The sequence below is a fragment of the Prinia subflava genome, chromosome 16, assembly GCF_021018805.1.
Source record: "Prinia subflava isolate CZ2003 ecotype Zambia chromosome 16, Cam_Psub_1.2, whole genome shotgun sequence".
Taxonomy (NCBI): domain Eukaryota; kingdom Metazoa; phylum Chordata; class Aves; order Passeriformes; family Cisticolidae; genus Prinia; species Prinia subflava.
In genome coordinates, this window is record NC_086262.1 from 15036677 (window position 1) to 15064507 (window position 27831).

At 59.7% G+C, this 27831-nt stretch overlaps 3 protein-coding genes across 4 annotated transcripts; all 3 read right to left on the reverse strand.

The window, feature by feature from the left end:
* Window positions 1-1964: 1964 nt before the first annotated feature.
* Window positions 1965-16930, reverse strand: GRK6 (G protein-coupled receptor kinase 6). Of its 2 annotated transcripts, none has more exons than XM_063413303.1 (16): window positions 16800-16930; window positions 13735-13830; window positions 11187-11299; window positions 10809-10886; window positions 10507-10607; window positions 9184-9276; window positions 8832-8895; window positions 8098-8238; window positions 7236-7426; window positions 6437-6474; window positions 6210-6299; window positions 5916-6124; window positions 5527-5664; window positions 5168-5305; window positions 4896-5030; window positions 1965-3366 (listed from the first exon to the last, which is right to left on the reverse strand). In XM_063413303.1, exons 1-16 carry the CDS (start codon window positions 16849-16851, stop codon window positions 3316-3318), a joined length of 1728 nt encoding a protein of 575 aa, XP_063269373.1. In that variant the 5' UTR covers window positions 16852-16930; the 3' UTR covers window positions 1965-3315. The 2 variants fall into 2 exon arrangements, with proteins under 2 accessions (XP_063269373.1, XP_063269374.1); XM_063413304.1 differs by lacking the exon at window positions 1965-3366 and adding an exon at window positions 3883-4111.
* Window positions 16931-20475: 3545 nt separating this feature from the next.
* On the reverse strand, window positions 20476-21968 carry LOC134559032 (alpha-2C adrenergic receptor-like). The gene has a single exon (XM_063413487.1). The coding sequence runs from the start codon at window positions 21736-21738 to the stop codon at window positions 20710-20712; it is 1029 nt and encodes a 342-aa protein (XP_063269557.1). The 5' UTR covers window positions 21739-21968; the 3' UTR covers window positions 20476-20709.
* Window positions 21969-22664: 696 nt separating this feature from the next.
* Window positions 22665-26559, reverse strand: SLC34A1 (solute carrier family 34 member 1). The gene is made up of 12 exons (XM_063413642.1): window positions 26303-26559; window positions 25963-26145; window positions 25480-25608; window positions 25259-25402; window positions 25038-25149; window positions 24751-24946; window positions 24465-24560; window positions 24250-24349; window positions 23859-24026; window positions 23601-23717; window positions 23320-23444; window positions 22665-23219 (listed from the first exon to the last, which is right to left on the reverse strand). Exons 1-12 carry the CDS (start codon window positions 26406-26408, stop codon window positions 22665-22667), a joined length of 2031 nt encoding a protein of 676 aa, XP_063269712.1. The 5' UTR covers window positions 26409-26559.
* Between the last annotated feature and the right edge of the window lie 1272 nt (window positions 26560-27831).

Sequence of the window (27831 nt, forward strand, 5' to 3'; positions counted from 1 at the left end):
GCAGGAGCGGGGCAGCGTGATTTCGGGGCGGAGCCGTGCCAGATGCGGGTGGGTGATGGGTGTGGGTGCCCCACGCAGGCCATGACCCCGCCGCCGTTTCCTCCCGTGGGCAGGGTGGCGGGCGCCCGCTGCGGCTGCACACACGGCGCATTGTTCTGCCGGGGCCCGGCCGGAAGGACTTCCTCCATCCCGGCCAGGGGATGACCTGGGGGATCCGGGTGCTGGCAGCCCACTCCCACCGGAGCCGGGCACAGCGGCTCCGGGTCCGGCCGACCCCCACCACCGCGCCCGCAGCAGAGCCGCAGTGGCCATGTGTCCCCTGGCCCCCTCGGCTCTGGCCCCGACTCACCTTGCTGGAACTCGCCTCCTGCGATCCGACCTCACAGCGCGGCCACGGCAGCCGGGCTCTGCCGGCTCGGTGGTTGTGGGGGTGCCCCAGCAGCACCCAGGGCGGGCAGGGGGCTGCGGCCATGCGGGGGGGCCGGGGTGCTCCCTTGAGGCATGGGGACCGCAGAGACGGGGGGCACGGTGGGACCCACGGGCATCGTCAGGTCAGGGCAAGGGCGGGCGAAGGGAGCCAGGCCTCCGGCCCCGCCAGCGCCGGGGGCCGGGAGCTGCCTTCCCCTTCCCCTTCTCCCCACGGCGGCGGGGGGAGGCAGGCGGGGGAGCGCTCCCCGAGCCACATGGTGGGCTGGAGGAGGAGCCGTTGCCCAGGCAACAGCTGAGAGCATCCTTCACCCCTGAAAATGGTGTGCGGAGCTGCTGCCACAGCCCCACAGCGCCGGGCACTCGGGACCCCCACGGCTCGCCTGTGCTCGTAGATCCCCCAGCTCTGGAGAGATACACCAGCATCCCCTCACCTGCGTGCTGCTACCCCCCAGCAAGGACAGGCATGGGGATGAGACACTCTCCAAATGCTGGGGCACCACTGGGCAGGTGGGAACAGGCAGAGCCACTTCCTTTACCCTGCTCAGGGCTGACCATGGCTCTGTTCACACCCCAGCTCTGTCCCAGAGCCACCCTGAACGTGCGACAGACACACGAACACGCTGGTGACCCCAGGACCTGGGTGCCAGGGTGCCATGACCCAGGCAGCGCCACGAGGGCGGCACAAGCATCCTGCCCGGTGCGTTTGGAACAGCAATCCCCAAGCAGTCCCCATCCCCCTGCCTGCCTTCCTTCCTTCCACGGCTGCAGAAAATTCCTGGATTTTACCCCAAGATGCCCCCTCTGAGTGTGAGAACTCCTCCTCGGCCCGCTCCCATAGCAACTGTTCCCTAGCTACCCGGCTGCACTTGCTATTCTCATCCCAGTGCAGCTGCGTGTGGCCCCCCCGCGCTGCGCACGAGGCTGTCGCTGCTGCCGCCAGCCCTGGACCCCAAACCCACCCTGTGTCCCCGGCCAGGCTGCCCCCCTTTCACTGCTTCACCCCTGGTGACCTTTGTGACCCTCACCCCGCATCACCCTGCAGGCTCTCCCCTTGGAGGGGCCGTTCCTTGGGCTAAGGAGCAGCTCTGTGCTGCCACAAGGTTCTCATTCATGGCAGCCCCCCTAGAGCAGTAATTCACCATGACCAGAGGGCAGCAGGACTGTCCCAGGACAGCTGGGACAGCCCAGCAGGGGCTGTGCTGGGGACGGACATGCCCAAAAGGGGACCACAGCAGGCACAAGCATGCCAACAGCACAGGGCCTCATACCTGTCATGCCCCCACACTGACCCAAAACATGCAGCAGAATACACTGAGGGTCATCTATGATACTCAGGGCTCAGCCAGCATCGGCCTTTTTGCCCTGGAGACCAACCCCAGCCCTTCCCTGCAGGACAGGAGCACCAGCAGAGCCCATGGCAGCCCAGAAATGAGGTCCCCGCTCCCCTTGTAACAGCCACCAACCCCCGATGGCCCGGAGCAGGCCCCCCATGACACAAGAGCAATACAAGGCACAGAAAATCCTTACACTTAACAAAAGGTTAAAAATTTAAATACTCTCCAACTTTAGTGCAAGGCAAGCAAATGATACCACAGGTCCAAGTAGGTGCTCAGCCCCCCTGGGGGGCCTGGCTCAGAATGAGCAGAGGCAGCAGCACACGCACGCACGTGTGCACAAACACACACAGAAGTTATTGCTCAGGACACAGCTGGGACAAGTGTACACAAGAGGGGACAGGACAAGCTGACTGGAGAGGTGGGCTGATCCCCACACTGCTCCCCACAGAGGGCTCCTGCCCCTGTGTGCAGGAACTGTGCTGCTCCCCAGAACCCCTGGGGACACCCACTAAGCTGGTCCCAGCCCACTCACTCTGGGGTCACAGCTTCACGTGACCCCAGGAAGGGACATTCCCTTTATCACAGTTTTGCTCCTTGAGAGCAGGGTCCTTTATGTGTCTGCTCCTCCACCACTGAGCTGGGCCTGGGGATGGCCACACCTCTGGAATGCACAGGTCCAGAGCTGGTGAACTGTCCTCATCCTGCAGCGTGCCGAGGATCAGGCCAACCCTTTGGCCACAGCAGCTGTGGAGTGGCTGTGTCCCGCCGTGCCAGTGGTCTGGAGAGGGGCTCGGGATCAGCTCTCCGGAGCTGGCAGCACGTGTGAGACGAGGCAGGAGGCAGCAGACTCCAGCAGACAGAGACACGAGGACAAGGCAGTGATGCTCTGCTGCCAGGACGCAACGCGAGACGCTTTGGCACAGAGCTTTCCTGTGCCTTGGGGCTGAGCAATGGGCTCCGCTGGAGCCAGGACACCCCAGCACGGCCAGAAAGGTCCAGGAAAGATGATTTAGATACCTCAAGGCACAGAAGGCCTCTGTCCAGGACTCCCTGGAACAAAGCTGGGACCGTCGCTCCTCCCAGAGGAGGACATTTGTGCCTGTGACAGGGTGGGGGCAGTGCAGGTCCCCCACCCATAGATTAAAAACCCACATGTGATATGTACAGACCGACATATATAAATACACATCAAACCTGGGTGCCACTTTGGCACCTGGAATGTGTCAGCAGAGCTGCTCCGGCCTGGCCTCGGCCCACCCTGGCACGATCCCTCCCTCCCACCCCGTGCCTGGGCCGGGAGGGCAGCCGGGGGCAGCAGCACCATCCCAAGAGGAAGACCTGGAAGCGTCCGGGTTTGTCTCAGGGCTTGCCCATGGTCAGAGGCACCTCAGCCCGAGCCGTGTGCTGCTGCCAGCCTTGGAATCGTCCTCCCAGTCTTCAAATACAGACGTATAAAACTGTAAACAAATCCACCTTGTGGGGTCACTGCGACCGTGTCCTTCAGGCTGGGCACTCAGGGGGTCCCAGGGGCTGGAGAACGAGCTGTGCCCTACAGCCGGGTGGGCTCTTCCTCGCTGTCGCTGCAGTTTCCACAACAGTCCTGAAGTCAGAAGGGCAAGGAGAGGGAGGAGGGAGGGAGAGAGGAGCACAGCAAGCAGAGGGTGAGCACGGTCACACAACCCAGCCTACAGCTGCTCTCTGGCAGGGATGGGCCAGGCCCCCCCCAGACTGTGTGCGGGAGAGCTACATGGAGGCAAGGGGCTGGAGGGGACCCCAGACTGCAGAGAACAGTCCAGCTGCATCTGGAGGTTCAGCCCCTGGCAGACAGACTGGTGAGCACGCAGCTGGCTAGCTCAGAAGCTGTGAGGAAGCTGGGCTCCAGGGACTGCAGCCACCCAGGGACACAGCTCAGTGCCAGCACACACGCTCGGCCCTGCTCAGGGCTCAGCTGGCCACAAAAGCATCTGAAGCCCTTTTTGCTGAAATTGGAGGCTGACCACAGGGCAATGCCAAACCCTTCACAGTTTCTCAACCCTTCTGTGTGTCCAGACATCCAGAGGAGTGAAGGAAACTTCCCACAGCCCCCTGGGAGCAGAACTCCCAGCAGTGGCAGTGCAGGGGCAGCTCTGGTTCAAGCTGAGGGCAAGGCCTCCTCCACAAAGGCAGCAAGAGCAGGGATGCTGGATTAGTGGCTCAGGGGGCAGTTAGAGCAACAAGCAGGTTGTGCTCTGCCAGGGGAAGGGGATAGGCACTGAAGGATAACACTCCTCTTTCCCAGATCTTGCCATGTCCGTGGGCCACCGGGTATTTCCCTGAGCAGAGCAGCCAGGAGTGACTGCTCACCTCTGGAAAGAGAAAACACGTGGGAAATCACAGCTCAACCCCTTCTACAAACAGCTGCCCATCCTCTGGCAGGTCCTGCCTGCCTCGGGAAGGGCTGGGTATCCCCAGAGCTGGCTCTGGCTAGGGCAGCCCACTGAACTGCAAAGCACAACTCAGAGCTTGCCAAGGAGCAGGAGTCAGCACCAGGTGGCTGAGTGGGTCCAGAGCCAACCATGCTGGAGTCTACAGCTGCACACAGCTGCTGAGAGGCAGCAGCTCAGGCTTTGCCAGGCCTGGAAAGAAGGCAAAGACTGTCCCGGGCAGAGGAAACAGGCAGACAAGCAAGCCCACAGCAGCTGCAAGATGTTTCTGTTCTCCTCATCCCTCGAAAGAGCTGCTCTCTGCCTGGCTCAAGATCTGGCAGAAGTGCTCTGGGGAGCCCAGACAGCCTATCCCAAGAGCAAGGACTTGTTCAGGGATAGTATTATTCATGTCAGACAGGAGATGATTTAATATTTTAGAGTCTTCAGCAACCCTACGCCTGGGTGATTCCAGCATGTTTAGCCAGGACACTCCTTCCCAGCCCCCTTGACTCCTCCAGCATGGGGTGTGCCAGCCAGGCAAGGGCTGGCTCCCTGCAGCCTTGCACAGGTCTGAAAGCCCTACGGTCTGTCCACCCAACACTAGGGGAGACTGCTCACTGCCCTCTCGTGCCCACTTCCCTGCCAGACCTGCCTGGCACAGGCAGGAGCAGGATCACTGTTGCTGGGAGACTGCCTGAAGAGGAAATGCTGGGCAAACCCTTACCTGTCTGCTGAACAAGCGCTGGAGTAACCCTTTTTTGGGCTGTGGAGAAGGCTGCCCTTTCCAGTCCAGGTCTGGGGGCACTGTGCCATCTGTGCTAAAGACATTCAGCTCCTTAAAACACTCTGTCTCAATCATCTGGAGGAGGGAAAAGAAAGCTGCAGCAACTGCCACATGGAGCCCACCAAGGGCCCAGCAGAGCAGGAGAGCAGAGGGGACAGCATGGAGGACACTGCCCTTGGCCGTGGTGGGCACAAGCAGGAGCAAAGACCTACCTCATTCTGCCAAGGAATGGGCACACTCCCTGTAGCAAACTTCTGGTAAAAGTCGTTGTCTGTGGGCTCCAGCTCCACCCCTTTCACCGTGGAGAACTGCTCGATGTCCAGAACATCCTTGCAGTAGATGGCCTGGGGCTACACAGCACAAAGATTGCTCTAATGCCAGGCTCCACCTTGATGCCACCACCTCCAACTGCTGCTCATGGCCAAGCCAAGGCCACCTCTCCCTGCAGACCACAGCTTGCTGGACCCCTGTTCTGCCAGGTCCAGGGAAAGGGATGGGCCCCATCTCCCCATGCCAGGGCTCCCTCGACAGCACCAGTGACTGAAAAGGTCAGGGACAGATGGGCACTTACATCAGGCTTGAAGGGAGGGTCCAGCATGCCTGCTTCCAGCCTCTTGAAGTTGAGGTGCTTGAAGAGAGGGTGTTCCTTCACTTCCTTGGCCCCCGCTCCTCGGCACCCCAGGCGCTCCAAAGGGTCTTTGCACAGCAGCTGTGACACAAAGGAAATCCACGTCCTGGGTGAAGGGTGCCCCGTGCAGGAGCAGCCCTGGGCTCCTGCAGTGTGCTCTAGGGAGAGCACAGGCCTGCCAGGCAGCTGGGCAAGGAATGAGGGCACTCAGAACCCTCCTGTGCTGCCTTGTCAGAGACAAGGGAAGCTGGCTGTCACCTCTGCAGGGAGCAGCCCCGATGTTCTGCTGCTGCATGCACAGGAGGTGAAGGGACAGGGCTGCACAGCCGTACCATGGTGCAGAGGGAGCGGGCGCAGGGCGAGAACTTCTCCGAGTACTCCTCCTGCACTTCCTTCACCAGCCGCTCCACCTCCTCCCGTTTGATCTTCTTCTTGCGCTGCTGGAAGGGCGACTGGCCCTCGATCATCTCGTACACCAGGCAGCCCAGGGCCCACCAGTCCGGGCTGAACGTGTAGCGCTCGTTCTTCACCACCTCCGGAGCTGCCGAGGAGCAGGGGTGAGGGATGTGTGAGGGCAGGGAGAGCTCATCTTTTGAACCACTTTTGGTTAAACCAGGGTCACTTACCCATGTAGCCGACTGTCCCCACCCGGCCCTTGATTGTTTGGCCCTCTGGCACATGCACAGCCAGCCCCAGGTCTGAGATACGGATGTGACCTGCAGAGAGCAGGGGACAAGTTAACAGGAGAAAGTCAGGGGGCAGTGCTTGAAGCTGCCAAAAACACAGGGTAACCCTGGTTCAAGCAGAGTAAGAAAAAACTCAGGCTCACGGCTCCTCTTGACCCTGCACTCACCATGGTCATCCAGTAGTATGTTCTCTGGCTTCAGGTCCCTAGGAGGGAAGGGACTTGATTAGCAAGAAGCCTGTTGTCAAAGCAAAGGACACGAGCAACAGCCACATCTCAACAAGTCACAGATAAGCAGCTTTAGGATGCAATGCCCCTGCCTCGGGCACACAGATAACCTTCCCCTCACCCTCTGCCCCAGAGCTGACCCTGCAAGCTCTCCCCTCCTGGGCAGAGAGGTGGAACACAACAACCTTCAACCCTCTGCAGTGAGCCTGAGGATGGTTCCCTCTTTGCAGGTGCAGAACTCTATGAATAATGGTGCAGGCCATGCAAGTGAGAAAGAGCAGAGGCTTCTCTGCTTATCCTGCCCTAGGGCAAGGTAGGACCAGAAGAGACTTCCTGGCCAGTGTTAGCCATGCTATCCTAACACTGCCTCAGGCCCCTGTGAGTACAATTGACTTGTTTTCCCTCCTGCCCAGCTCTTGAGCATGCTGGGGCAGCCTACCCTCCTCTGTTCTAGTGTCAATACTGCCCAGGGAGTTCAGTGCCTGCCCTGAGACATTCACAGCATGATCACATCCTGTTCTTGGCGACCATTTACCAGCACAAAGAAGCCAAACTAAGGTCTCCCTTTCTCAAGATCAGCTTTCTGTTCCCAATTCCTCTCACTCAGCCCTGTGCTGCTTTCAACCCTGAGCTTATTTTCCTGAGCAGAAAGACTCAGCTGGGCTGGCAGGAGCAGCAGGAACCCTCTTGCTGCTGCAGGCCCTACAAGCTCTCCCAGCAGGGCCCAGGCAGCACGCACCTGTACACTATCCTCTCCTGGTGCAAGTCCTCGAGGCCACAGCAGATCTCAGCAGCATAGAAAGCTGCCCGGGGCTCCTCAAAACCAGCCTCTCCCATGTGGTAGATATGGAACTTGAGGTCCCCTCCATTCATGAGGGTCAGCACTAGGCAGAGAGCATCTTTAGTTTCATATGCATAGGCTAAGCTCACCTGCAATTCAGGGCAGAAAGGCTGTTAGAAGACACAGCTGGAAGAGGGAGGTGCCCACACTGCCATGGACACTTTGCCACCCCAGCAGACACTTACAGGCTCGGGGCTGGGCCTTTGCCAGCAGAGGAACTGGGCAAACCCAGGGAGGACATGGCAGTACCCAGCAGTCCCAGAACACCCCCAGCTTTCCTCAGACAGAGAGGACACTTTCCCTGAGCTGCTTCCCCCCAGGGGCAGGCAGCACTCAACAGCAACATTGGGGCAGCATCTGATGAACCCTCTGCCAGGGGAGGTTCAGGCTTTCCACACCTCAGTGCACCAAGGGAGAGCTCCCAATCACACAGCTCAGGGCTGGGCTTCTCCTCCCCACCCCACTGTCTGGAGAGACACTTCTCACTCTTTACTTGTGCCCCAAAAGTCACAAAGGCACCTGTAACACCAGATGGGTGTTTGGGGCTGACTCTGGATGCATTTACAGCAGGCTGTGGAGGCAGTAAGGGTCCTGCCAGACCCAGCCTTGTGAGAGATGTGCAGCCATCAGGACCCTGCGCCATGGGCAGAGCCTGCTCCTGCCTCTCCACACCAGATGAGGAGCACAGAGGTGCCAGGCTGGCTGGTCAGAGGAAGAATCCAGCATTGCAGCAAAGTGAGAGCAATTCCTATGTACTTACTACAAACCTACTGTTCACTTTTTCCAGGATCTGTTTTTCATTCAGGGCCATGGCTTCTCCCTTCCTCTTTTTGATCCGTTTCTTCTCCAGTTTCTTGCAGGCATACATCTTCCCTGTGGCACGCACTTGGCAGGCACACACCTGGAGGGAGGACAATGCTCAGCACCCTCCCACTGCCATTTCCAGAGTGGGGGTCTAGGTTCTGCTCTCAGGAAGAGGCACGGGAAGGCAAAGAAGCCCACTGTCAAAGCAAAGGTAATAGTGACAGCTCTGGATGTTACAGAGAAGCAGGAGCCAGCTGTAACGCCCCTAACACCTTTAGCAGCACCATGGCTGGTGCCTGGGAAGACAGAATGCCATTCCATAAACAGAAGGAAACCTGGCAGGAAGTTTTCAGGAGTGCAGTTTGCTCTCTCAAGACGCAGGGAACAGACCTGACTCTGCCCAGTTAGCCCAAGGTACCACAGGGCTTGTGCTACCAACCCTGCACAGCACCTCCCACACCTCCAGCACCTGGAGAGAGGTGAGCTCCTGCCTCTCAGGGAGAGTTGACAGGTTCACAAGGCCCAAAACACAGCCCAGCACAGCCCCCACAGCCCACCCAGCCAGCAACACCTGTCTCCAGGTGCTGGAGCAGCTTGTGGCACCCTGATGGCCAGCCCAGGTCTGCCTCTGGCAGCAGGCAACAGTGGCTGCCTGGTACCCTGAATGCAGAGGAAATGGTGGTTACTCACCTCCCCAAAACCCCCCTTACCCAGCACACGGTACTGGCGGAAAGTGTTTTTGGTCACTGGCTGCCTGTGAGGGAAAGGAAACCAGAGTGAGATGTGAGCAATGACAGAGCAGGGGCTGAAGCCCAAACCACCTCCATGCCCTGGCCTGACAGACTGGGGCTCACCCAAACCCCTGCTCAACTGGGCCTTGCTTCCCTGTGAGGGCTGCTGGTGCCAGTAAAGGGCCCTGAGGGACAGCAAAGACCAGGCTCTTGGCTCCTGCCAGGGGTCAGCGTGGGAAGGAGCCCCAAGGCCCCTTCATGCAGGCTGTGTGGGGAAGGTGCAGGTTTCCCAGAGGTGAGGGGAGCATTACCGTTCCAGCCATTTCCACTGCAGGAAGCGGTTGAAGTACAAGCTGTCGAGGTAGTCGGCGAAGGGAGCCACGCTCAGGTAGTCGTGGATAAGCCTAGGACAGAGCAGAGCCAGCATGGTTCCTGAGAGCTGATCACAGCCCTGGAAAAAGCCAGCAGCCCCAGGGGAGAGGAGGGGAACAGCCCCAAAAGACTGTTCACTCTGCCATCCCTCACCCAGCCTGGTGCTGAATCACCCACAGAGCCCTGGCTCTGAAAGCCCCGCTCCATGCGAGGCCTGATGCAAAAGGAAGGTGCGTTGGAGGTACCACTGTGACAAATGCAGCGCCCTGGGACCCGGCTGGCACTCCTAATTGGCACCAGCCAGGGCTGCAGGACAAAAGGGGACAATGGGACTCTGCAATTGCCCCTCTGCTCACAGGGCAAATGTGCACACAGGCTGTAATCAGCTGCTAGCAGCATTCAGCACCAGGCGCTGAGCTGTTCACGATCAGATGAATATCCAGCACAAAAGGCCACAGGGGATCCTGCTCAAGAGAGCTAACTGCCTTGGAGAGCTGTGCCAGGGCTGCCCAGCGGAGTGAGGAGCCTTAGACACAGTGTCTAGACTGGAAACACGCATCAAGGAGAAGCGGATGGGCTCTCCCCTTTCAGAGCTTGCCAAGAGCAGGCAGGGCCCAGCCCGGAGGCTCTGCATTCAGACACGACACTGGTTACCACACATAGAGCTAACCCTCCCCAGAAGACTGCAGCAAATGTGTTGCCACAGCCCTGCACTCAGTTAGGCAACACGCTCCAGCTACTGTGCAGGGAGGGGTGAGGCTGCAAGCCTGGTTTGCCCAAGAGCTTCCGCTTCACACGCGGAGCCAGGACCTCGGCTGCTGCTTCTGTGATGGGAACAGAGGTGACCTTAGACCCCTGCAGCAACAGCCAGAGTAACCCAACCACAACAGCCACTCCTGTGGCCAGCGGGACAGGACAGCTGGCACAGACTGCAGCCATTGGCTCAGCTCGGCAGGAGCCTACGAGATCCTGGCACAACACTGGGAATAGCATTGGTACAGGGTCTTCCCAAATAGTAACTATGACTGGGAGGACAGGTTTCTGCAGCAGCTCATGGCTCCCAAGGCACAAGATATCCTTGTGGATATCTCCTTTCCTGGAGCTCAGCTGCAAACTGCTGACCCAAACCTCCCCAGGCCCCAGCCTTAGCACCAGCTCTCCCTCTGGCAGAGGAAGGGACCATGGGGGACAAGGTGAGTCAGCTGCAGCATCATCCCTGTGCCACATGTGACCTCCAGGCTCAGCCCAGCCCCACAACTTACTTAGTGCATTCCTTGAAAAGCTCCTTGGAAGGTTCCTGCTCCAGCCTCTCACAACAGGCGTCCACCAGTTGTGAAGGAACTTCAGGCACATGGTCCTCACTCTGGGGACAAAGGGATGGAATCAGACATAGGGAGCAGAGCCCAATGCTCCTGCTTTAGGGTCAGTGGCCAAAGCAGTGTGGCAGCTTGTGAGGTGGTGTGGTGGCTCAGCATGTTGGCTGTGGCAGGACATGGGCAATGTCAGCTGTTGGCTTTCCAACTGTTCTACCCTTGCAGACAGCAAACACAACCCTCTCACTCACGTTTGGCTTCAAGTACTTTTCAATCAGGTGCTGCCCACATTCCTTCCTCTTCTCATCTGGAGCCACTTCGTACCCTGACTGGAGAGAGCAAACAGTGTGAGGGGCAGGTCCAGCCAGAAACCCAGCCTTGCTACTGGGCAACAGCTGTGGAGCAGCAACACCCTCTGCCCAAAGCTCCCCACGCTTTCCTTGAAAACCAGATCTCCAGCAAACATCTCCCTAAGCAAAGGCCCAGCCCTATCAGGGCTCTGACTCACAGCTTTTTCCTACAGGAAAACCCTATGTGCTCCTGCTGGCGCACCCAGCCAACCAGTTTGTGCCCAGGGTGTCAGGGACATCCCTGTCCCCCCAGTGAAGCCTGATGGGCTTTGCTCTTACCACGGCATCCAGGAACTTGACGCAGCGTGTGAGCTCGGGCCGTGTCTCGCAGAACTGCCGGAAGAGCATGTGCCCAATGGGCTGCTTCTCGCACAGGCTGTGGTAGTCCCGCTCTGCAAACGAGGAGAAGGTCACACTGCCACATCCCAAAGGAGCAGTCCCAGCCCGCCGCCCTGGCCTGGCAGACCTGAGAGGTCTCACCAGCCTGGACTCCCAGAGGAGTGAAGTGCACCCAGTGGGATAAGGGACATCGCTGGGGTTTTACATTCCCCCGTGGAAGACTCTGAGGATTGACCTGTTGTTCTGTTCAGCCTGAACCTCTTGTTCCTAGCAAAGGATCTCCACCTCAGCTGCTTCCCTAAAGGCTCTCTCCTCTCTCCATAGAGATCGACCAACTACTCCAGATACACAACTTTCCTTGGAACATTAGGAACACACCAAGCTTATCTCAAGGGAGATCTTCCATGCCAAGAGTTGTTCTGATGACTCCTTCAAACCGCTCATGTTCCCAAAGGCCCTGCTGGAAGCAGCAGCATCAAAATGGGAGGCACCATTCCCACAGATGTCTTGCTGATGTGCACACAGCAGTCAGAATTCCTCACTCCATGGGACAGCCACTTGCTTGTACATCAACTACTGCAGATTCCTCCTACCCCTCTCTGAACTCTGGCAGCCCAGGCACAAACCCCTTTGACTACCCAGAGCACTCCCAGTTCTCTGCTTTTTTCCTTCCCTTCCACTCACAAGACGCTGTCTGATCTCAGGCCAGAACACATTTCTGTGACAGCCACCGAGGGCTGTGGGCTGCCTGCAGTGCAGATGTGCAGCCACCCAGGGGATCCCAGCGCTGGGTATTCCCAGCCTTCCCCTCCCTGTGCAGCAGTTTATCCCGAGGAAGCTGCAGCTTCCTGAGGGTGCAGGAGAGTGCCGAGCCAGGCGGGCTGTGGTGGGGGAGGAGGTGGCCTCACCAGCTCCGCCGCACCAGCCGGTTTCCTTGTGTCTGCAGGGGAAGGAGTTCCCTTCAGCTGGAGAGGACCAGAATTTGCTGTCGGTGAGATCAGAAACTTTCGGCTGCCCTGGTCGCTGCCCAGGCTCACACGAGGTTATTACTCCATGTGGTCAGGGCACAAAAAGCTTAATTCTGCAGTGGGCAACCAGCCCACCATGCCCACAGTCCTGCCAGGACTCTGGAATAGGAAAGAAATGCCTTTCCAGCAGGCTATGAGGTGAAAACAAAAACACCCCAGCCAAAGACTGCCCAAGCACAAGGAACAGGGTCATCTCTCCCACGGGAAAACCACGCAAAGCTGCTGCCACCTGGGTCAGAGCACTTCTCACATGCCTCTCCAAGGGGAAGTGAGACACGAGTGGTGACAGCCAGTGGCTGGGAGAGACTTGCTTCCCAAATCTTCACAAGGTCACTGTCCTGGATAGCAGGACAGCAGACACAGAGACCACCAGCACTCACCACTGGCAGATGTTTTCAATGCTGGAAAACATCATGACAGCCACAGGAAGGGTGGCTGCAGGCACAGGATGGACAAAAGCTGAGGGAAAGCTCTGCTGAGGGCATTGCAAGTCTAAGAGGCAGAAGGGGTTTGGATGGTCAAGATGGGAACTGCAAGGAGAGCCCAAGCCAGAGCCATGTTTTGCTCCAGAGGAGCAGCCAGCAGCAAATCCAAGGCTGGAGTCTCCATACAGTCACATCTGGCTGTGAAGCCAGCCCTGAGAGATGGTGCACAGGTTGTGTGGCAGAGGGAGGTGGGGGCAGCCTGCACTGGGCTGCTGTGAGCTTGAGGGTTACAGTGTGGATGAGTGAGGTTGAGTTTTTCCAAGTACTACAGTTCCATGGGGCCCAAAGGACTGCCAGGACTGGAGAACCTGGGCAGGGCAGAACTGGGAATCTGAGCTGCAGAAACCTCCCAAAGCCATTTGTTTCAGAGACACCTGTTCTGAAACAAGGCCAGCGTTCTGCCACTCTCCAGTTGGCAGCTGAATCCAGATTGAAAACTTTAAACAAGCTCTCCTCTTCCCAGGAAGCAAAGCACTTGCACCCTCTGTGCCCCAAAACAATTTCACATGATCTCAGGACCAAGCCTGCTGCACAAACAACATTAAAACCATGAAGAGTACAAAGTACAGAATGAAAATGACAGGCCAAGCCCTGCTCAACACCACTCACAGTTCTCATCCACTCCGCACAGCAAGAACACAGTTTGCCTGAGAAGAGCTACTGCTTGAATATTAGGAGATGAGGTCTGTGGAGCTGAGCTGAATCCAGGACTTTTGTTATTCTTGCAAAGGCACCCCAGAGCGACACTCCAAAACTCTGCACACGGAGCAGGTCTGTTTGCACACAGAAGGTGATGTTCCCCTAGTGAACCTCATCACAGTACATCATCAGCCACTTACCTACCCATTATTTCTTCCCTACACTCTGAACTCCGAGTGATCCTGGCTGGGATTTGCCCTGTTGTATGTCCCTGACACTCAGCTTGGGGTGCACAACTCCCACCCACACGCTCGCCCACCAAGCCCTGTCCCTCACCCAGGCTTTGCCGAAGGTCCTCGCACAGGCTGATGTGGGGGAACTGCAGCATCTGGCGCCATTTCTTGCTCTTGCCTTTCCGGTTTCCTCCACCACCTGCAGGGCACACAAAATCGGTACCATGAGTCAGGAAGCAAAGGTGACTGCAGCCTAGCCTCGCCTGAGGAAGGAGCCTCTCTCTAAGTCCCGGCAAGGAAAACAAGACCGAAGTGGTACCACCATCTCCTGGTGGGACAAAAGTGTTGGAGTCTTGATTGGAAATGGACAGATCAACCTCTGGCTGCTGAACAAATCCCAAACAAGAACTTGAAGACTTTTCATGATGGGAGAATCCCACCAGGAACAGGAGTGTCCACAGCCACAGCAGGTCTTGGCTCCCAGGCCTGTCCCCAGCACCTCTGCATAACTAATGACCCCTCCAGGCTATGCTTGGTGTGAAGCTCTTCCTGCTCCAGTAAAGACCTTCATGCCTTCTACTCATTCCAGACTGATTGCTTACTCCTGGGAGGGGCTCTCAGAGGGAGGACAAGAAACTGGGAGACAGGAATTCCTACTCTAATCCTAACTCCACGGACAACTCGCTGCATTGCCTGGGGCTCATCACTTCAGTTTCCCACCTGTGAAGTGGGGACACTCCCACCTTTCTCCAGAGATAAGCCAGCCTCAGAAAATCCAGATCCAAGAACCAGGTATTATTCCAGCTGCTGGAGTAAATGCCCAGTGCTGTGGGACAGGGTGGGAAAGCTTCTAGATAGACCAAAAAATTTACATCATAGCAAGCACTAAGTACTGATTGCTGGGATCAGCCAGCCTCCAGGGATTGCTTTCCCAGTGCCAACACACACAATTTCCCACCTCTCTTTGGAAATTCATTAAATCACCCTGCCAAAGTGGTCGGGCCAAGAGTTGGGCCCAAGGCCCGGCCTTCTGAAATCATAGAGGGGTTGAACATAATTTATCAGCTCTTGAGAAACACTTTCACAACACTTTCCTCCACTGCAGATGCAGTTCAACCCCAAACCCTAGACACAATCCCCTGGCATCCAGCTCCCTGCGCTGCAGGAGACCCGGCACGGACAGGCAGGTGGGATGGGGACATCCTGGTCAGCCCCAGCCCCTGGCATGCCATTGGTCCCTGCACTGCATCTGCCCCGCACCAGCAGCTGGGCCGCACGATTGTACAAACTCAGGAAGGAAGTGACTCAAGGGTGAGCAGGGCTGGAAGAAACCAGCGGCGCAGACACCTTCTTGTCAGCGACAATGAAGCGGATGGGGGCAGCGAAATGAGGGCAGGGGAGGACAGGCCATCCTCACCCCGAGAGAGCTCAAGGAAAGGCAGAGCAAAGCCCCACAGCACCCGGAGGTTGAATTTCCTTGAGTTGTTTGCTTTGAAAGGAGGTTCCAGCACCCTTCACGCACGGTTCTTCCCCGCCCTCCCAGCACTGCCGCCGACAGTCCAGCAGGAGCTGGGCTCCTGCACAGCAACTCCCCAGCACCCCTGGTTTGGGGATGGGGCAAGGCTGCGTCCACCCAGAGCTCACCAGGACCGAGCTTCAGGGCTGGGTGATAGATGAGAGCTGGTCTGTTGTCCCTTGGTCAGCGCAAGGGGGACAAGGGTTCTTCACCTTCCCCGGGCCAGACCAAACACAGGGCATGGTCGTGCTGTGGCAGCAGGTGAAGGTGGTTGTCAGCAGCCCCTCAGCACATCCCAACTCAGCTCTGCACTCCCACACAAACCTAGGAAGTTCCAAAAAGGCCAGGCTGGAGCAAAGAACACACCCCTGTTGGATTTGGCCTATAAAGTAGCTCTGTCCTGTCACAGAAGCTGTCTGAGCTCAACGCAGTGGCCACCACGGCCACCCAGCCACAGGTGGGAGAGTCACAGACAGGCAGCATGAACAGCTACAGCCCAAGAACCACCCCGCACAAGTGTGACACTGCGCTGTTTCTGCCTGCAAACTGCCCGCTGCTGCCGAGGGACAGCCACCAGCAGAGCACCAGGAGAAGCAGCCGTGCAGCACCTCGTGCTGCATCAGTGCCAAAACTCCACTCCCCGAGGGCACAACAGGAGCCAGTCTCTGGGTCACTCTGTGCACAGCTGGGCCTCCTGCCTGGAGGTGGCAAACCCTGCTGCTTGGTTTTGAACCAAACCTTGCCATCCTGAACCCGAACGTCACGGTCCACCACGGTCACTGTGCCAGGAGTCCTTACACTTAGCCTGGTTTTCAAACAGCTTGGAAATGTTTCTGCCCATGCAAATTCAATTTCACTGCTTTTTGCTCCCACAAATCTAATCTCCAAAGCCCTCTAACTGGATTTCAGCGGGTCTCTCAGGCTCCAGGATGGCTCAGTCTGGCCAACTGCACACCGCGGGACAGAGGGGACTGTACTTCCCCACCACGTACGTGATTTAATGAACCTATCCATGCCTGGCTGAAGCGGATCTTCTGTGCAAAGGACCAGGTTCCCGTGTGAGACTTCCCATCCCCTCCTGAGGCTTCTCCACGCAGCTCGCCTGCATCTTCAGCTGCCAGGCTGCATCCCACACGGGGCCGGGAATGCAGCGTGGCCCTGGAGCGGTGGGAGTGCTGCAGCCCGCAGGGAGCTCCAGGAGCCCCGCACATGGGGGCCGGGGTTGCTGTGAAGGCGGCGGACGGGTGGGGCTCCCCGCCGCAGTTTCGGGATGGGCCCGTGTGTGGGAAGCAGCAGTTTACCGGACTGGAAGCAACTTTTTTTTTACTCCTACGGAACCCAAAGCTGCCTCTCCCCTGTGCCAGAGGAGCTGGAGCAGCCTCTGGAGTGGGAGGAGAGGCAGATGGGGCGATCTGCACCGGAGAGGCAGCGAGGCCGCCCGGGAGGGAGCTCAGCACCCCCGGAGCGAGCACAGCACCGGGCAACCGGGGGAGCCGAATGCTTGTGCCCAGCCCGCGCCGCCACCTCCCCGCTCCCAGCTAAGGCCGCGATGTCCCGGGAGGGACCGCCCCGGCCGAGCCCCGGGGCGGCACCGCCGGGGCCAGCAGCCCGGGCCTGCCGCCCCGCCAGCTGCGGTGCCCGGCGTCGCTCACCTTCGCGAGCCTTGAGCAGGACGGTGTTGGCGACGATGTTCTCCAGCTCCATGGGCCCGCGGGCGCCGCCGCCTCCCGCCGGCTCCACTCCCCGCGCTCGGTCCGCGCCCGCCGCCCCCCGCCGCCGCCGCCGCGCCCCGCCCCCCGCGCCCCGCCCGGCCAATGCCTGCCCTCGCTCCTCCCGCGCCTCGCTTCCATTGGCCTGTCCCCTCAGGAAGCCCCGCCCTCACCACAGCGCCACCGCCCTCCCGTTGGCCCCGAGAGGTGTGGCGGGCGGGGGGGGGCAAAGCAGGGACGTCATCCAGCGGAGAAGAGCTGCCGGGACGAGGGAGCGGGCGCTGATTGGAGGGCGAGATGTCACTCAAAGGGCGGCCCGAACGGATTGGGAGAGAGTGAAGGGAGCCCACAACTGGGAGCCCCGTCAGCTCATTGGGTGCGGAGCTGCCACTCAGCCGCAGAGCGAATCGTGATAGGGCGTTCTGTGGTGGGTGGGGCCGAGAGGTTGCATATAAATGAGCACCGGGACGCCATGGAAGCCGTGAGGGTTGTACCGGTCATGGTTCTGTGCGTTCGGGCGGGGGTCTCTCCGCGGTGTCCTGTGCTCTCCTGTTAGAACCGGTTACGTGTTTGGGGAAGCCTCCCCACCTTCGCAGCCTGAATAAAGTCCAAGCAGCCACACGTGTTTCCGCGGTATCTCCCTGTCACGGGGTGGTGAGCCAAGCTCCTGTTTCCGTGGTCACCGCTGCCGTGCAGGTTTGGGTTTTCTCATCCCCCAGTGCAGCTGACCCTGGCAACTCACGTGCCGTTCTGGTGTTTGAGCTCCCGCCGGTTTCTTTCCACCAATTATTCTCTCTAAAGGCCATTTTTTAAACTTATGCCCGAATCAGCAGCAGCATTACCCTATCTGAAGAAAAGCTGTGGTACCGGAACCTCTCCCCACTTGATCTCCAGCAAAGCAGTCGCTGGTTTCCCTGCAGAGCTGGCCTGTACTGGAGCACCCCACGATGACCTGTCAGCCCCTCAGGTCACCTGCCCATCTCCCTGCCTCTCCTGGGCACAAAACCGCTCGCTAATCTTCTTAAACCAAGTGGTGTCTGCCCTGCTTTGTGCTGCTCCTGGCTTTGGAGTGAGGACGTCACCTCTGCCTTCCCACGGCTTCTGTCTCTTGCTCCAGCCCACGGGAGATGTCTCCTTCCCGTGGCTGGTGGGGCAGGGCTGCCCAGGTGTGAGGGTGGGCATGGAGGAGAGGATGGGCAGCTCCCTCCACTGGTGTCTGTCAATGGCAGCCTGGGCCCATGGCAGGAGAGAAGGGTTCCTGTCCTCAGGCTGTAGTGAGGATGATAAAAACACAAATTACTCCAAGCACTCACTGTCCATGCAGTCGGTACTGCCTGTGGCCGCTGTGCCCATCAGCATCCACTGGAAATCAGATGTCACATCCTCGGGGTATGAATCTGCAGTGATTAGAAGGAGGAGGAGGAGGATGCTTTGCCCTGCCACACCTTGGGGGTAATCTCTCTGTCACTCTGCCTGGAGGGATGAGCTCATGCTGTGAGAGCTCCTCTTTTAGACCTGCTTTCCTTCCAAAGCTGACACATGTTTATTTTGAACTTAAAACGAGATGACTCTGTTTTCATCCATTTCCAGCATTAACCCTTGGGTTGCTATTTTCTGTTTCCTCCCACCTGGTATTTTGCAGCACCATTCCCATCACTGACAAAAGTCATGGACAGTGGGAGGCTGCTGGAGCAGCAGCCGTGTCCAGAGGACCCTGATGTCCCCAACAGATCTAGCAGCAGCTCAGGTGCTGGAGCTGCCACTCTGCTTTTTAGCTCTATGGAGGGCATAACATGGCTGGAGAGGGAGAGGGTTCTGAACCCAAGCTTGTTGTGGGAGTAATTCAAAACAATCTTAGGAAATTTAAGGAAAGGCCTGAAAACACAGGATGCAATTCTAGGCACAGGTGCTGCAGTTGGGCAGCAACAATCAGCACCTCGAGGGGAGCCACTTTCCCAGTGGCACTGGAGTCACGGTGGCTCGTGAGCACGGCAGGAATAAAGGTCATGCTGTGGCAGATGAAACAGAAAAAGAGACTTTGTACAAACTTGGAATTGAAATGGCTGCTGCAGGGATATGAAGTGACCTGCTCAATACATCTGCTGTGAACAGGCTGATGTGCTGGATGGGGAGGCAGTGGGAGATGCTCAGTGAGGGAGCTCTTCCTAAGCACCACAGTCAGGTGAAGGGGGAAACCAGGCGCTCCCAACACCTCATCCAGCCCTCAGGATTTGATGTTTCAGACATCAGCCTGAATCTCCCTTCACTGGCTCAGATTTTACCCCAATATGCTGGTGTTGCCTTGCCCAAGCAGGGAGGAACCCTGTGTGCCCTACTTCAGCTGGCCTCTGTCCTCTCCTGCCCTGCAGCCTCCCGGAGCTGTGCGCTCATGCCCAGGAGGACAGACAGTGCCTGGTACCCTGGCTGGTACCCAGGGTGCTTGCCCAGGGCACTGTGGGGCCCTGGAGTGCTGCCACAGGGCTGATGCCCCCCTGGAGAGCTGGCCTGGCCAGGACTCCATGAACTGCCCTCATCTGAGTATTTTTAGAAGCAAAATGTTGTTTAGTTGTGAGAAGGAGAATGGTGGCCGCGGGAGGGGAAGCTGGGTAGCAGCGATAGGGCAGCTCCTTCCGCAGGCAGGGCCCCTGCAGCTCCAGCCACTGGGACCAGACACCTCTGGGAGTCAGCACTGGGACCCATCCCAACCCGATTCCATTGGGAACCTCTGCTGACTGCAAAGTTCACACCGTGAGTCTCCCCACAAGGGGCCAGCAGGCACAGTGATCCTCACTGTGATCCACCCCAGGGATCCTCACTGCTGTGTGTACCCCCATCCCATCCAGCCCCCCATCCCATCCAGCACCCCCAGACCCCACCGAGTTGCACCCACCCCGACAGAGGCTGGAAGGGCTGGCAGGGGCCAGTGTTCCTTGGGCCCCAGCTCCCAGGCGCCAGCAGCTGTTTTTAGCCCAGAGAAAGTCCAATGTTTTGAGATTTTCTATTTTGAGCAGCAAAACTGAAGAAGTGCAGCAGCCCCTGACCCCCGGGTGTCTGTGCAGAGCGAGGCAGGCAGCCAGGCAGGGTGGGTGTGGGGCAGCTTCTGCCCCTCAGGGGGGCTGTGGTTGCCCCCGGGTCTCTCCCCACAGCTGCCTCTGTGTCCTCTTGCACGTCAGGCTGTGCTGGAGCCTGTTCCCATGCGATCCCATCTCTGACACTCTCCCAGGGGAGAACGGCCTTTCCGGAGCTGGGATATCATTTCTCCTTTCCCTGAGCAGGATGTGGGGAGTTCCACGCCAGACCTGCAACCCTTGTACCCCACTGTGGGTACGTGTGTGCCCTCACAGAGCCCCCATGACACAGCTCAGCTGGCCTCTTCCCAGAGGGGACAGCCCTGGCAGAGAGGCACAGGGCTGGACTGGGCTGCTGTGGTGGCACAGCCAGCTCAGCCCAGTGCTGGTGACACTGCCATGTGGAGGGTTTTGTCTCCTTGCAGCAGCTGTGGGATCTATCCCCTGCACAAGAGCATGCGGGGGACATAGACATTCATCTGAGAGTGGGGAGGGCTGGTACTCACTGCGGCTGCCACAGCAAGTTGTCACCACCACTGCTGCAAGGCGTACGTGTGGGGTGATGCAGGTGACAAAAGGTGCTGGCAGTTGGTGCCACTTTCTGGGCTCCCTGGAGGCAGACACCAGCCCCAGGCACAGTCTTTGATCTCGTTTTATTCAATCCTGCATTTCCAGAAGCACCTCGAGCTGCACACTGGCGCTGCCATCCAGGGTCTGTGGTGGGGCCAGCTGCTGTGAATGCTGAGCAGGGCTGGGGGCCATGTCCCCAATGTCCCAGTGGGTCCCTAAGTGCGGTGCCGGTGGGGGACGGCGAGGAGCCGGCGGAAGGCAGCACGGAAGTCCCGGTTGAAGAGGGTGTAGATGAGGGGGTTGACGCTGCTGTTGCAGTAGCCGATCCAGAAGAAGAAGTTGAACAGGGGCTTGGAGATGTGGCAGCCCTGCCCACAGAGAGCCCCCAGGCTGTAGGTGAAGAAGAAGGGGAACCAGCACAGCACGAAGGCCCCCATCACCACGGCCAGCACGACGGTGAAGCGCCGCTCCCGCGCCCGCACCAGCCGGCGGCGGCACAGCAGCACGCTCTGGTGCTGGCTCCGGCGCCGCCATCCTGGCACCCCAAGGCCCGACACCTTCCCGTCACCGCTGGCAGGGCGTGGGGAGCGGGCAGCGAGCAGGGCGGCCGCCCGCCCCGCAGTCAGGCGGTAGATGCGGCAGTAGACGGCGACCATGACGAGGCAGGGGACGAAGAAGGAGGCGGCGCAGGAGGCCAGCACGTACCAGGTCTCCTGGCTCAGCTGGCACTCCCGCCCGCCCGGCCGCGGCCGCAGGAGCGGTGGCAGTGCCACCAGGGCCGCCGCTGCCCACACCGCCCCGATCATGCCCTTCACCCGCCGCGGGCTGCGGCGCAGGTTGAGCCGTGCCGCCCGTGTGACGGCCCAGTAGCGGTCGAGGCTGATGGCACAGAGGTGCCCAATGGACGCGGTGCAGAGCAGCACGTCCAGCGCCAGGTACAGGCTGCACCACAGCCCACCAAAGTACCAGTAGCCCATCACCTCGTTGGCCAGCGAGAAGGGCAGGACGAGGATGGCCACCAGGATGTCTGCCGAGGCCAGGGACACGAGGAAAAGGTTCTGTGGGGCTTGCAGGGCCCGGCTGGTGGAGATGGCCACCACCACCAGAGCGTTGCCCACCAGCGTGGCCAGCAGGACGGACAGGGCGGCCAGCAAGATGAGCCCCGTGGCTGCGGGTGAGTGTGGGGCGCTGCCGGCGCCGCTGCTGTTACCGGAGGTGTTGGGAAGGGCGCTGGCTGGCTCCATGCTGGCCCGGCCCCTCAAGCAGATGAAGCCCCATGGGGCTTTCCCCCACCCTGCTCACCGGTCCCGAAGCGGCTGCGGGCGCAGCCTCAGCATCGCTGAGTCCCCAGGGGGTTCTCCCGGCTGCCACCACTCCTGCACTGTCCCGGTCTGGTGGAGAGGTCGTCCTGGCCCAGTGGTTGCCCGGCTGGGCATGCGGGACAGTGGCGGTGCTGGGAACACAGAGAGGCTCCCACGGCAGCGCTGCTGGCTCTGCTGGTCCCAGTCCGGAGGAGGGCGGGCGGGAAGGAGGGAGGGAGGGGAGGGTGGGCCGATATCACTGGCAGGAACCCAAACATCTGTGGGCAGTGGGAGAAGCTGTTACTTCCATTTAAAGGGCTCCGTTCAGGGTCACCATGGCCAGAGGGCTCCAGCCACGGGTGCGAGGGTGCCTGGTGGTGCAGGGGCACTGCCCACCCATGCCGAGTCATCACCCTGCTGATCCCAGCCCAGCAGCACCATGGCAGCACAGGACCCTGCCTGGCTGCCCCGTGCTGTGCCTCGCTCACTGATATGCTGCTGTGGCACACAGTGGGGCACCATGGACCCTGCCAGCTCAGCCCTTTGGGGATGAGGTGGGAGGAAGAAGATGCTGTTAGTACAGGTGGCTACAGACCTCGGGGTTTAGCTGTGGCATCATCACCATGTGCCCTACAGCAGGAGTTGAGTGTTTGGTGTGTCCTCAGCACCAGCTGGGCTGAGCAATGGTGATGTGTCAGAAACGGAGAGCATGGTGGGTGTGGGGTACCTGTGGCAGCAGGGTTTGCAGAGGGAGGACCCAAAGAGACACACACAGGGTTGTGGGTGTTCCCCCTTTATTAGAGACCAGCTGAGCAGGGATGGTGAGCACCAGCAGCCATAGGAGCAGCAGCCCGGGTGTGCACTGCCAGCTAGAGCCGTGTGGCACCGTACGGGACCAGGCGGGGGGAGCCCATCAGCACGGTGGGGCCGGGCATCTCCTCGGGGTAAGAGAGGGCGGTGTTGTCCAGCCCCAGCCTGGCCTTGTCACGGACAGTGCTCTCGTGCTCCTCCCAGCCCTCGGGCCTGCGGCAGCGGTCGGTGCAGCACAGGGTGGCCTGGGTGATGACGCGGTCCAGGGGCTGCAGCGAGTGCATCCAGGCAGGGAGGAAGTCCCAGGTCTGCAGCCACTTGGGCAGGTGCCTGGGGCTGTGTGTCTGCAGCGCGTTCACCAGCCCCACAAAGAGGAGGAGGCCAAGGAATGGCGCACACACCCCCACCAGTGCCTGCCAGCCCGCCATGGAGATGCCAAAGACGAGGGAGGGCAGCAGGAGGAAGCATATGATGAGGTACAGCACGGCAAACCAGCGGTACTTGGCCGTGCGCTCGCCCAGCGCCTTGGCCATGCGGATGGGCAGGCGGGTGAAGGGCAGTGGGTACCACAGCAGGATGCCCGAGATGTTGAAGAAGAAGTGGCACAGAGCAATCTACAAGGATGGCATCCCCATCAGGCTGGGCACGTGGGCTTCCCACAGCTCCTGGCCGGTGACCCCACCCAACCCAGCCATGGCCCCGGGCTGACGGTACCTGGAAGGAGCTGGCCAGTTTGTCTCCCGGGCTGGCCAGGGCAGCCAGGATGGCAGTGGTGGTGGTGCCAATGTTTGAGCCCAGGGTCAGTGGGTAGGCACGCTCAATGCTGATCACCCCCAGGCCTGTGGGAGAGGCACCCCATCCATCCCATCGCTCCTAGCAGTGCCATCCTCCTGCTCTCCCAAGGAGGCACAGCTCCTTTTGTCCCTCTGAGTGCTTTAGCACCCACAGGCCAGGGGATGGCACATGGCAGAGGATGAGGAATGGCTGGGACTCACCAATCAGAGGTGTGATGGCCGAGGTGAAGACAGAGCTGCTCTGCACCACAAAGGTCATCCCAGCACCCACCAAGATGGCGAAGTACCCGGTGAGCCAGCTGAGCGGGTATGGGAGGTCTGCCACGGCATGGGCATGGACACAAACAGGGACATGGGCATGGACACATCAGGGTTGGGGGTCAGGGGCAGCCAGGGACAGGTCTGAGGATGGCAGATGGAGATGGACATGGGTGGCAATGTGGTCCCCATCCTACTCACCAGTGTTGATGACCTTCTGGATGGCTTTGGCCACCGGCCCCTTGAGCAGGGTGTTGAGGAGTTTGACCAGAAGGATGAGGCAGGTGCAGAGTGTGACGAGGGACCCAGCCAGCAGCACCAGCCCCACGGCCACGTCAGGCAGCGGTGTGTTGGTGAAGAGGTGCTGGCCTGCCCCACAGCATGGCTGGGCAAGGTTCTGGGGCTGGCCCAGCCCTGCTTACAAACCTGCCCCCACAAACAGCCCCACACCTGGACCCCAGCTCAACATCTCCCAGCCCCGCTCCAGCCATGACCCCAGCACGTCTCCCTCACATGTACAACCCCCAGCCCCACTTACACCTCCCCAGCCCCATGCCCTGTGCCCCTGCCCAAGCCCTCCACACCCACTTACACTTCTGTCTGGTGACGTTGTGGAGGATCTCAATGCCCTTAGTGCTGCAGTGACCTGGGGATGTGCAGTTTGGGGGGGTCCCAAGCCCCACAGTAGGCATCTGCAGGGAGAAGGTGGGGTGTAGCTGGCTCCACAGTGTCCTCAGCTGGCCCTTGCCCACCACCCATCCTCTGTGGGATTGTTTGGTGGCCCCAGCAGGGCCATGGGCCCCTCACCTGTGGGGATGCAGGGCCACACCAGACACGGATGAGGCTCCGGTTGCGCTGGCTCTCATCCCCTGTCGCGATGCCCGTGATCACAGACTTGTCCAGCTGCAACAACACACATGTTGGAGAGGGCACTAACAGCATCCACAGGCTGGAGACATCTTCACTGGCATGGGGACACCACTGCCAGCCTGGGGACACTTGGATACAGCCGCCATCAAAGGGACACCAGTGCTGGGGACATCAGCACCAGCCTGGGTCATCCTACGCTGGCGAACAAAACAGCTGAGGAGACCTGGATGATGAGCTTGGTGAAGGGCTCTGTGATGATCTTCAGCAGGTTGGGGGCATCTTTCCCACTGCGGATGTTGAAGGTGGCCACAACAATGTGGGTGACACGGTGCAGGTACCCAGTCATCACCTCCAGTGGCAGCAGCACCAGCACTGACATCCAGTTGAAGCAGTCGTGCACTGTGGCACCAGCGAAGGCCCTGTGAAGAATGAAGGAGCCCGATGGCATGAGGTAGTCCTGAGGAGCAGCCCCCAGCCCCAGAAGTGTCCTCTGACCCATCCAGCTCTCACCGTTTGAACTCACTGCGGTCACCAGCCTGCATGAGGGCCACGATGGTGTTGGTGACCGAGGTGCCAATGTTGGAGCCCATGATGATGGGGATGGCAGAGCGCACCTCCAGCACTGGGGACAGAGAGACCTGCTAGCCTTGCATGGCCCGGCTCAGGGTGACCCCATCCAGCCATCCTCTCCCTCAGCCTCAGGTCCCCAGGAGCCTCATGGGCAAACTCACACCCTGAGGAGACCATGCTGACAACAATGGAGGTGGAGGTGGAGGAGCTCTGCACCAGCACGGTCACCAGGATGCCCACCACCAACCCAGCTACTGGGTTGGAGAGGATGGCGTTGTCCTTGAAGATGTCCCCTGCCACCTTGCCTGTAAGAGAATGTGAGCGCAGGCTGCTGGTACTGCCAGTGCCACCAGGTTCCCAGGCATCCCTGCCCCCTTGCTACCTCCAGCCAGCTGGAAGGCAGAGCTGAGCACATCCAGAGAGCACACGAAGAGGTACAGTAACCCAAATATCAGAGGCACCTTTAGAAGGGAGACACAGAAGGACTGGACCCTGGCCCAGCACCCGAGCACTGTGTAAGACAAGAGAGAGTGTTAAAATCCTGCTATGGCATGGCCTTGGCTCCCCAGGCTCCGACAGCTTATGCCACTCTCATGGCTCCTGGCAATGCAAGGCTTATATCCCTAGCTATGCCACCTGTCCCAGGGTCCCCTCCATCTCCTCCCACCCTGGAGTGCCTTGTGCCAGCCGCCCCATGGTCCCTCAGCTTTTCCCACGTCATCCCAGGACACTGAGTGTCTCTTCACCGACACTCCCCTCCCATCCTGGCACCCCATAGTCCTGGCACCCCAAGTGCCTCTGTCAGATCTCCAGGATGTTCCCCAGCCCAGGTGCTGTGACACCCCCACCACCTGCAGGGTGTCACCTGGCCTCTGCAGCTCACCCAAGCCCAGGCAGTGCCCCTGCCAGGGCAGCGTGTCCAGCTCGTATCGCTCGCGGCCCTCGCGCAGGCGCCCCGGGGAGCCGGGGCAGGGGAAGCCATGGTCAGGGCAGGGCACAGCACTGATGGTGAAGGGGCAGCTGTGGGCACCTGGCAGCCGATGCACAGCTGGGGAGAGAGGGCACCTATGTTACAGCCCTGTCCTTGAAGGGACCTCCCTCCCTGCAGAGGAGAGCCCAGCACTGCCCAGGCCAGGGTCTGGCCAGAAACAGAGCTGAGCCAGGTGAGGAAGAGGAGGAGGAGGGGGAGGGCTGGTGGCACCTACCTTGGGGGCTGGGGCAGTAGGCAAACTGTGGCCTGTGCACAACCCTTCCTCCCTGCACTGGGCAGCAACTGGGCAGGACTGAGCTCTCCGTCTGGTAGGGCAGCATTGCTCCTGCTGAGGCTGAGCAGAGGTGGCTGCGTGTCACCACAGCTGTGCTGCACCTACGGCCACGTCCTCCCAAATCCCTGCAGTGCTGGCACCACTGAGGAGCACCATCCCATCATCTGTTCATCCCCTGGGCCACCAGCTGCTGCTGTGCCACCCTGGTGAGCTCCTAAAGGTCAGGCAGGGCAGGCAGGAAAGGGAATCCTCCTGCCCCGGGCCCAGCTCACCTGGGGCTGGCCGGACACTCAGGGCAGTGCCACTTCCACATGCCACATCCACGCGTCCCTCCAGCAAAGTGGCCTGTGGGGCACGACGGCCCTTTATACACACGCCAAGAGCAAAGTCTAAGGAGCCCCGTGTTGCCCCTCACCTCCTCTTGCTGCTCATCTCCTCCCCAGAAATTCCTGCAGTTAATGGGTAACCCCTGCCACAGCCTGCGCCACATCCCGAGTCAGCTGCAGCCCCGGGGCAGGATGAGGCACCCCTGCCCCACCAGCCCGGGGTCTGGGTGAGCAGCAGCCCTGGAGGTGATGAGCAAAGCACTGCTGGAGCCCAGTGCCCCAGGGATGATGCTGGAGGAGCCTCAGCTCTCCATCATCTGGTGCCAGGTAGTTCATCCACTGCAGGAGAGGAAGAGGAGGAGGAGGAGGAGGAAGAGGAGGAGAAGGGCTTGGTGCTGGTGCTGCTGGGGCATCACAAACCAGAGGTGAGGCCATGCACATATCCAGCACCCTCTGTGTCATCATAGCATGATCCATGAGGTGGTGTGCCCTCATTGTGCCCTCAGCTCTGTCCAGGGCACAATGTCCTCACTCCCAGGGCATTGGGGATGGGTGATGCCAACACCATGTCCTGTCCCTGGTGGTGATGGTGGCATGCAGCCAGGCTCTGTCTGTGCCAGCAGCTCAGTGTGGGGCAGCCAGCAGGGCTGGGAGGGCTTTATGGGGCAGAGCCTGCATCTCCCTGGCACCACATCACCCCAGCATGTGAGATGAGTGGGCAGGAAAGGAACGAGGCCAGTGCTGCTGTCACCACCTCCTCGGCCCTGTTTATCATTACCTGCTGCTTACACACCTCCAGCCAAGTTTCCATCCACCCACAGGACACCCAGCAAGCTTATGTCCACAATTGTCCAGGGGAGAGACAGTGGCCAAAGGCTGTTCCGGCCCTGTGCCTGTGGGAGTGGGCACAGAGGTGTTCAGTTGCCACATCCCCATTTCCCCAGGATTAAGCACTGCCAGAACCCATCACCATGGCAAGCCAGGTGCAAATGTATGGGCAGAACAAGGGAAGATCCCTTGGGTACTCCAGGGCACTCAGGGACAGCCCAGGGACAGGTGTGCCACTGCTGGAGCATCACAGAGCCACCTCCACTGAGTCACAGATGGATGGAGCTGAATGCCCAGGAGGTGCCACAGCAGGGG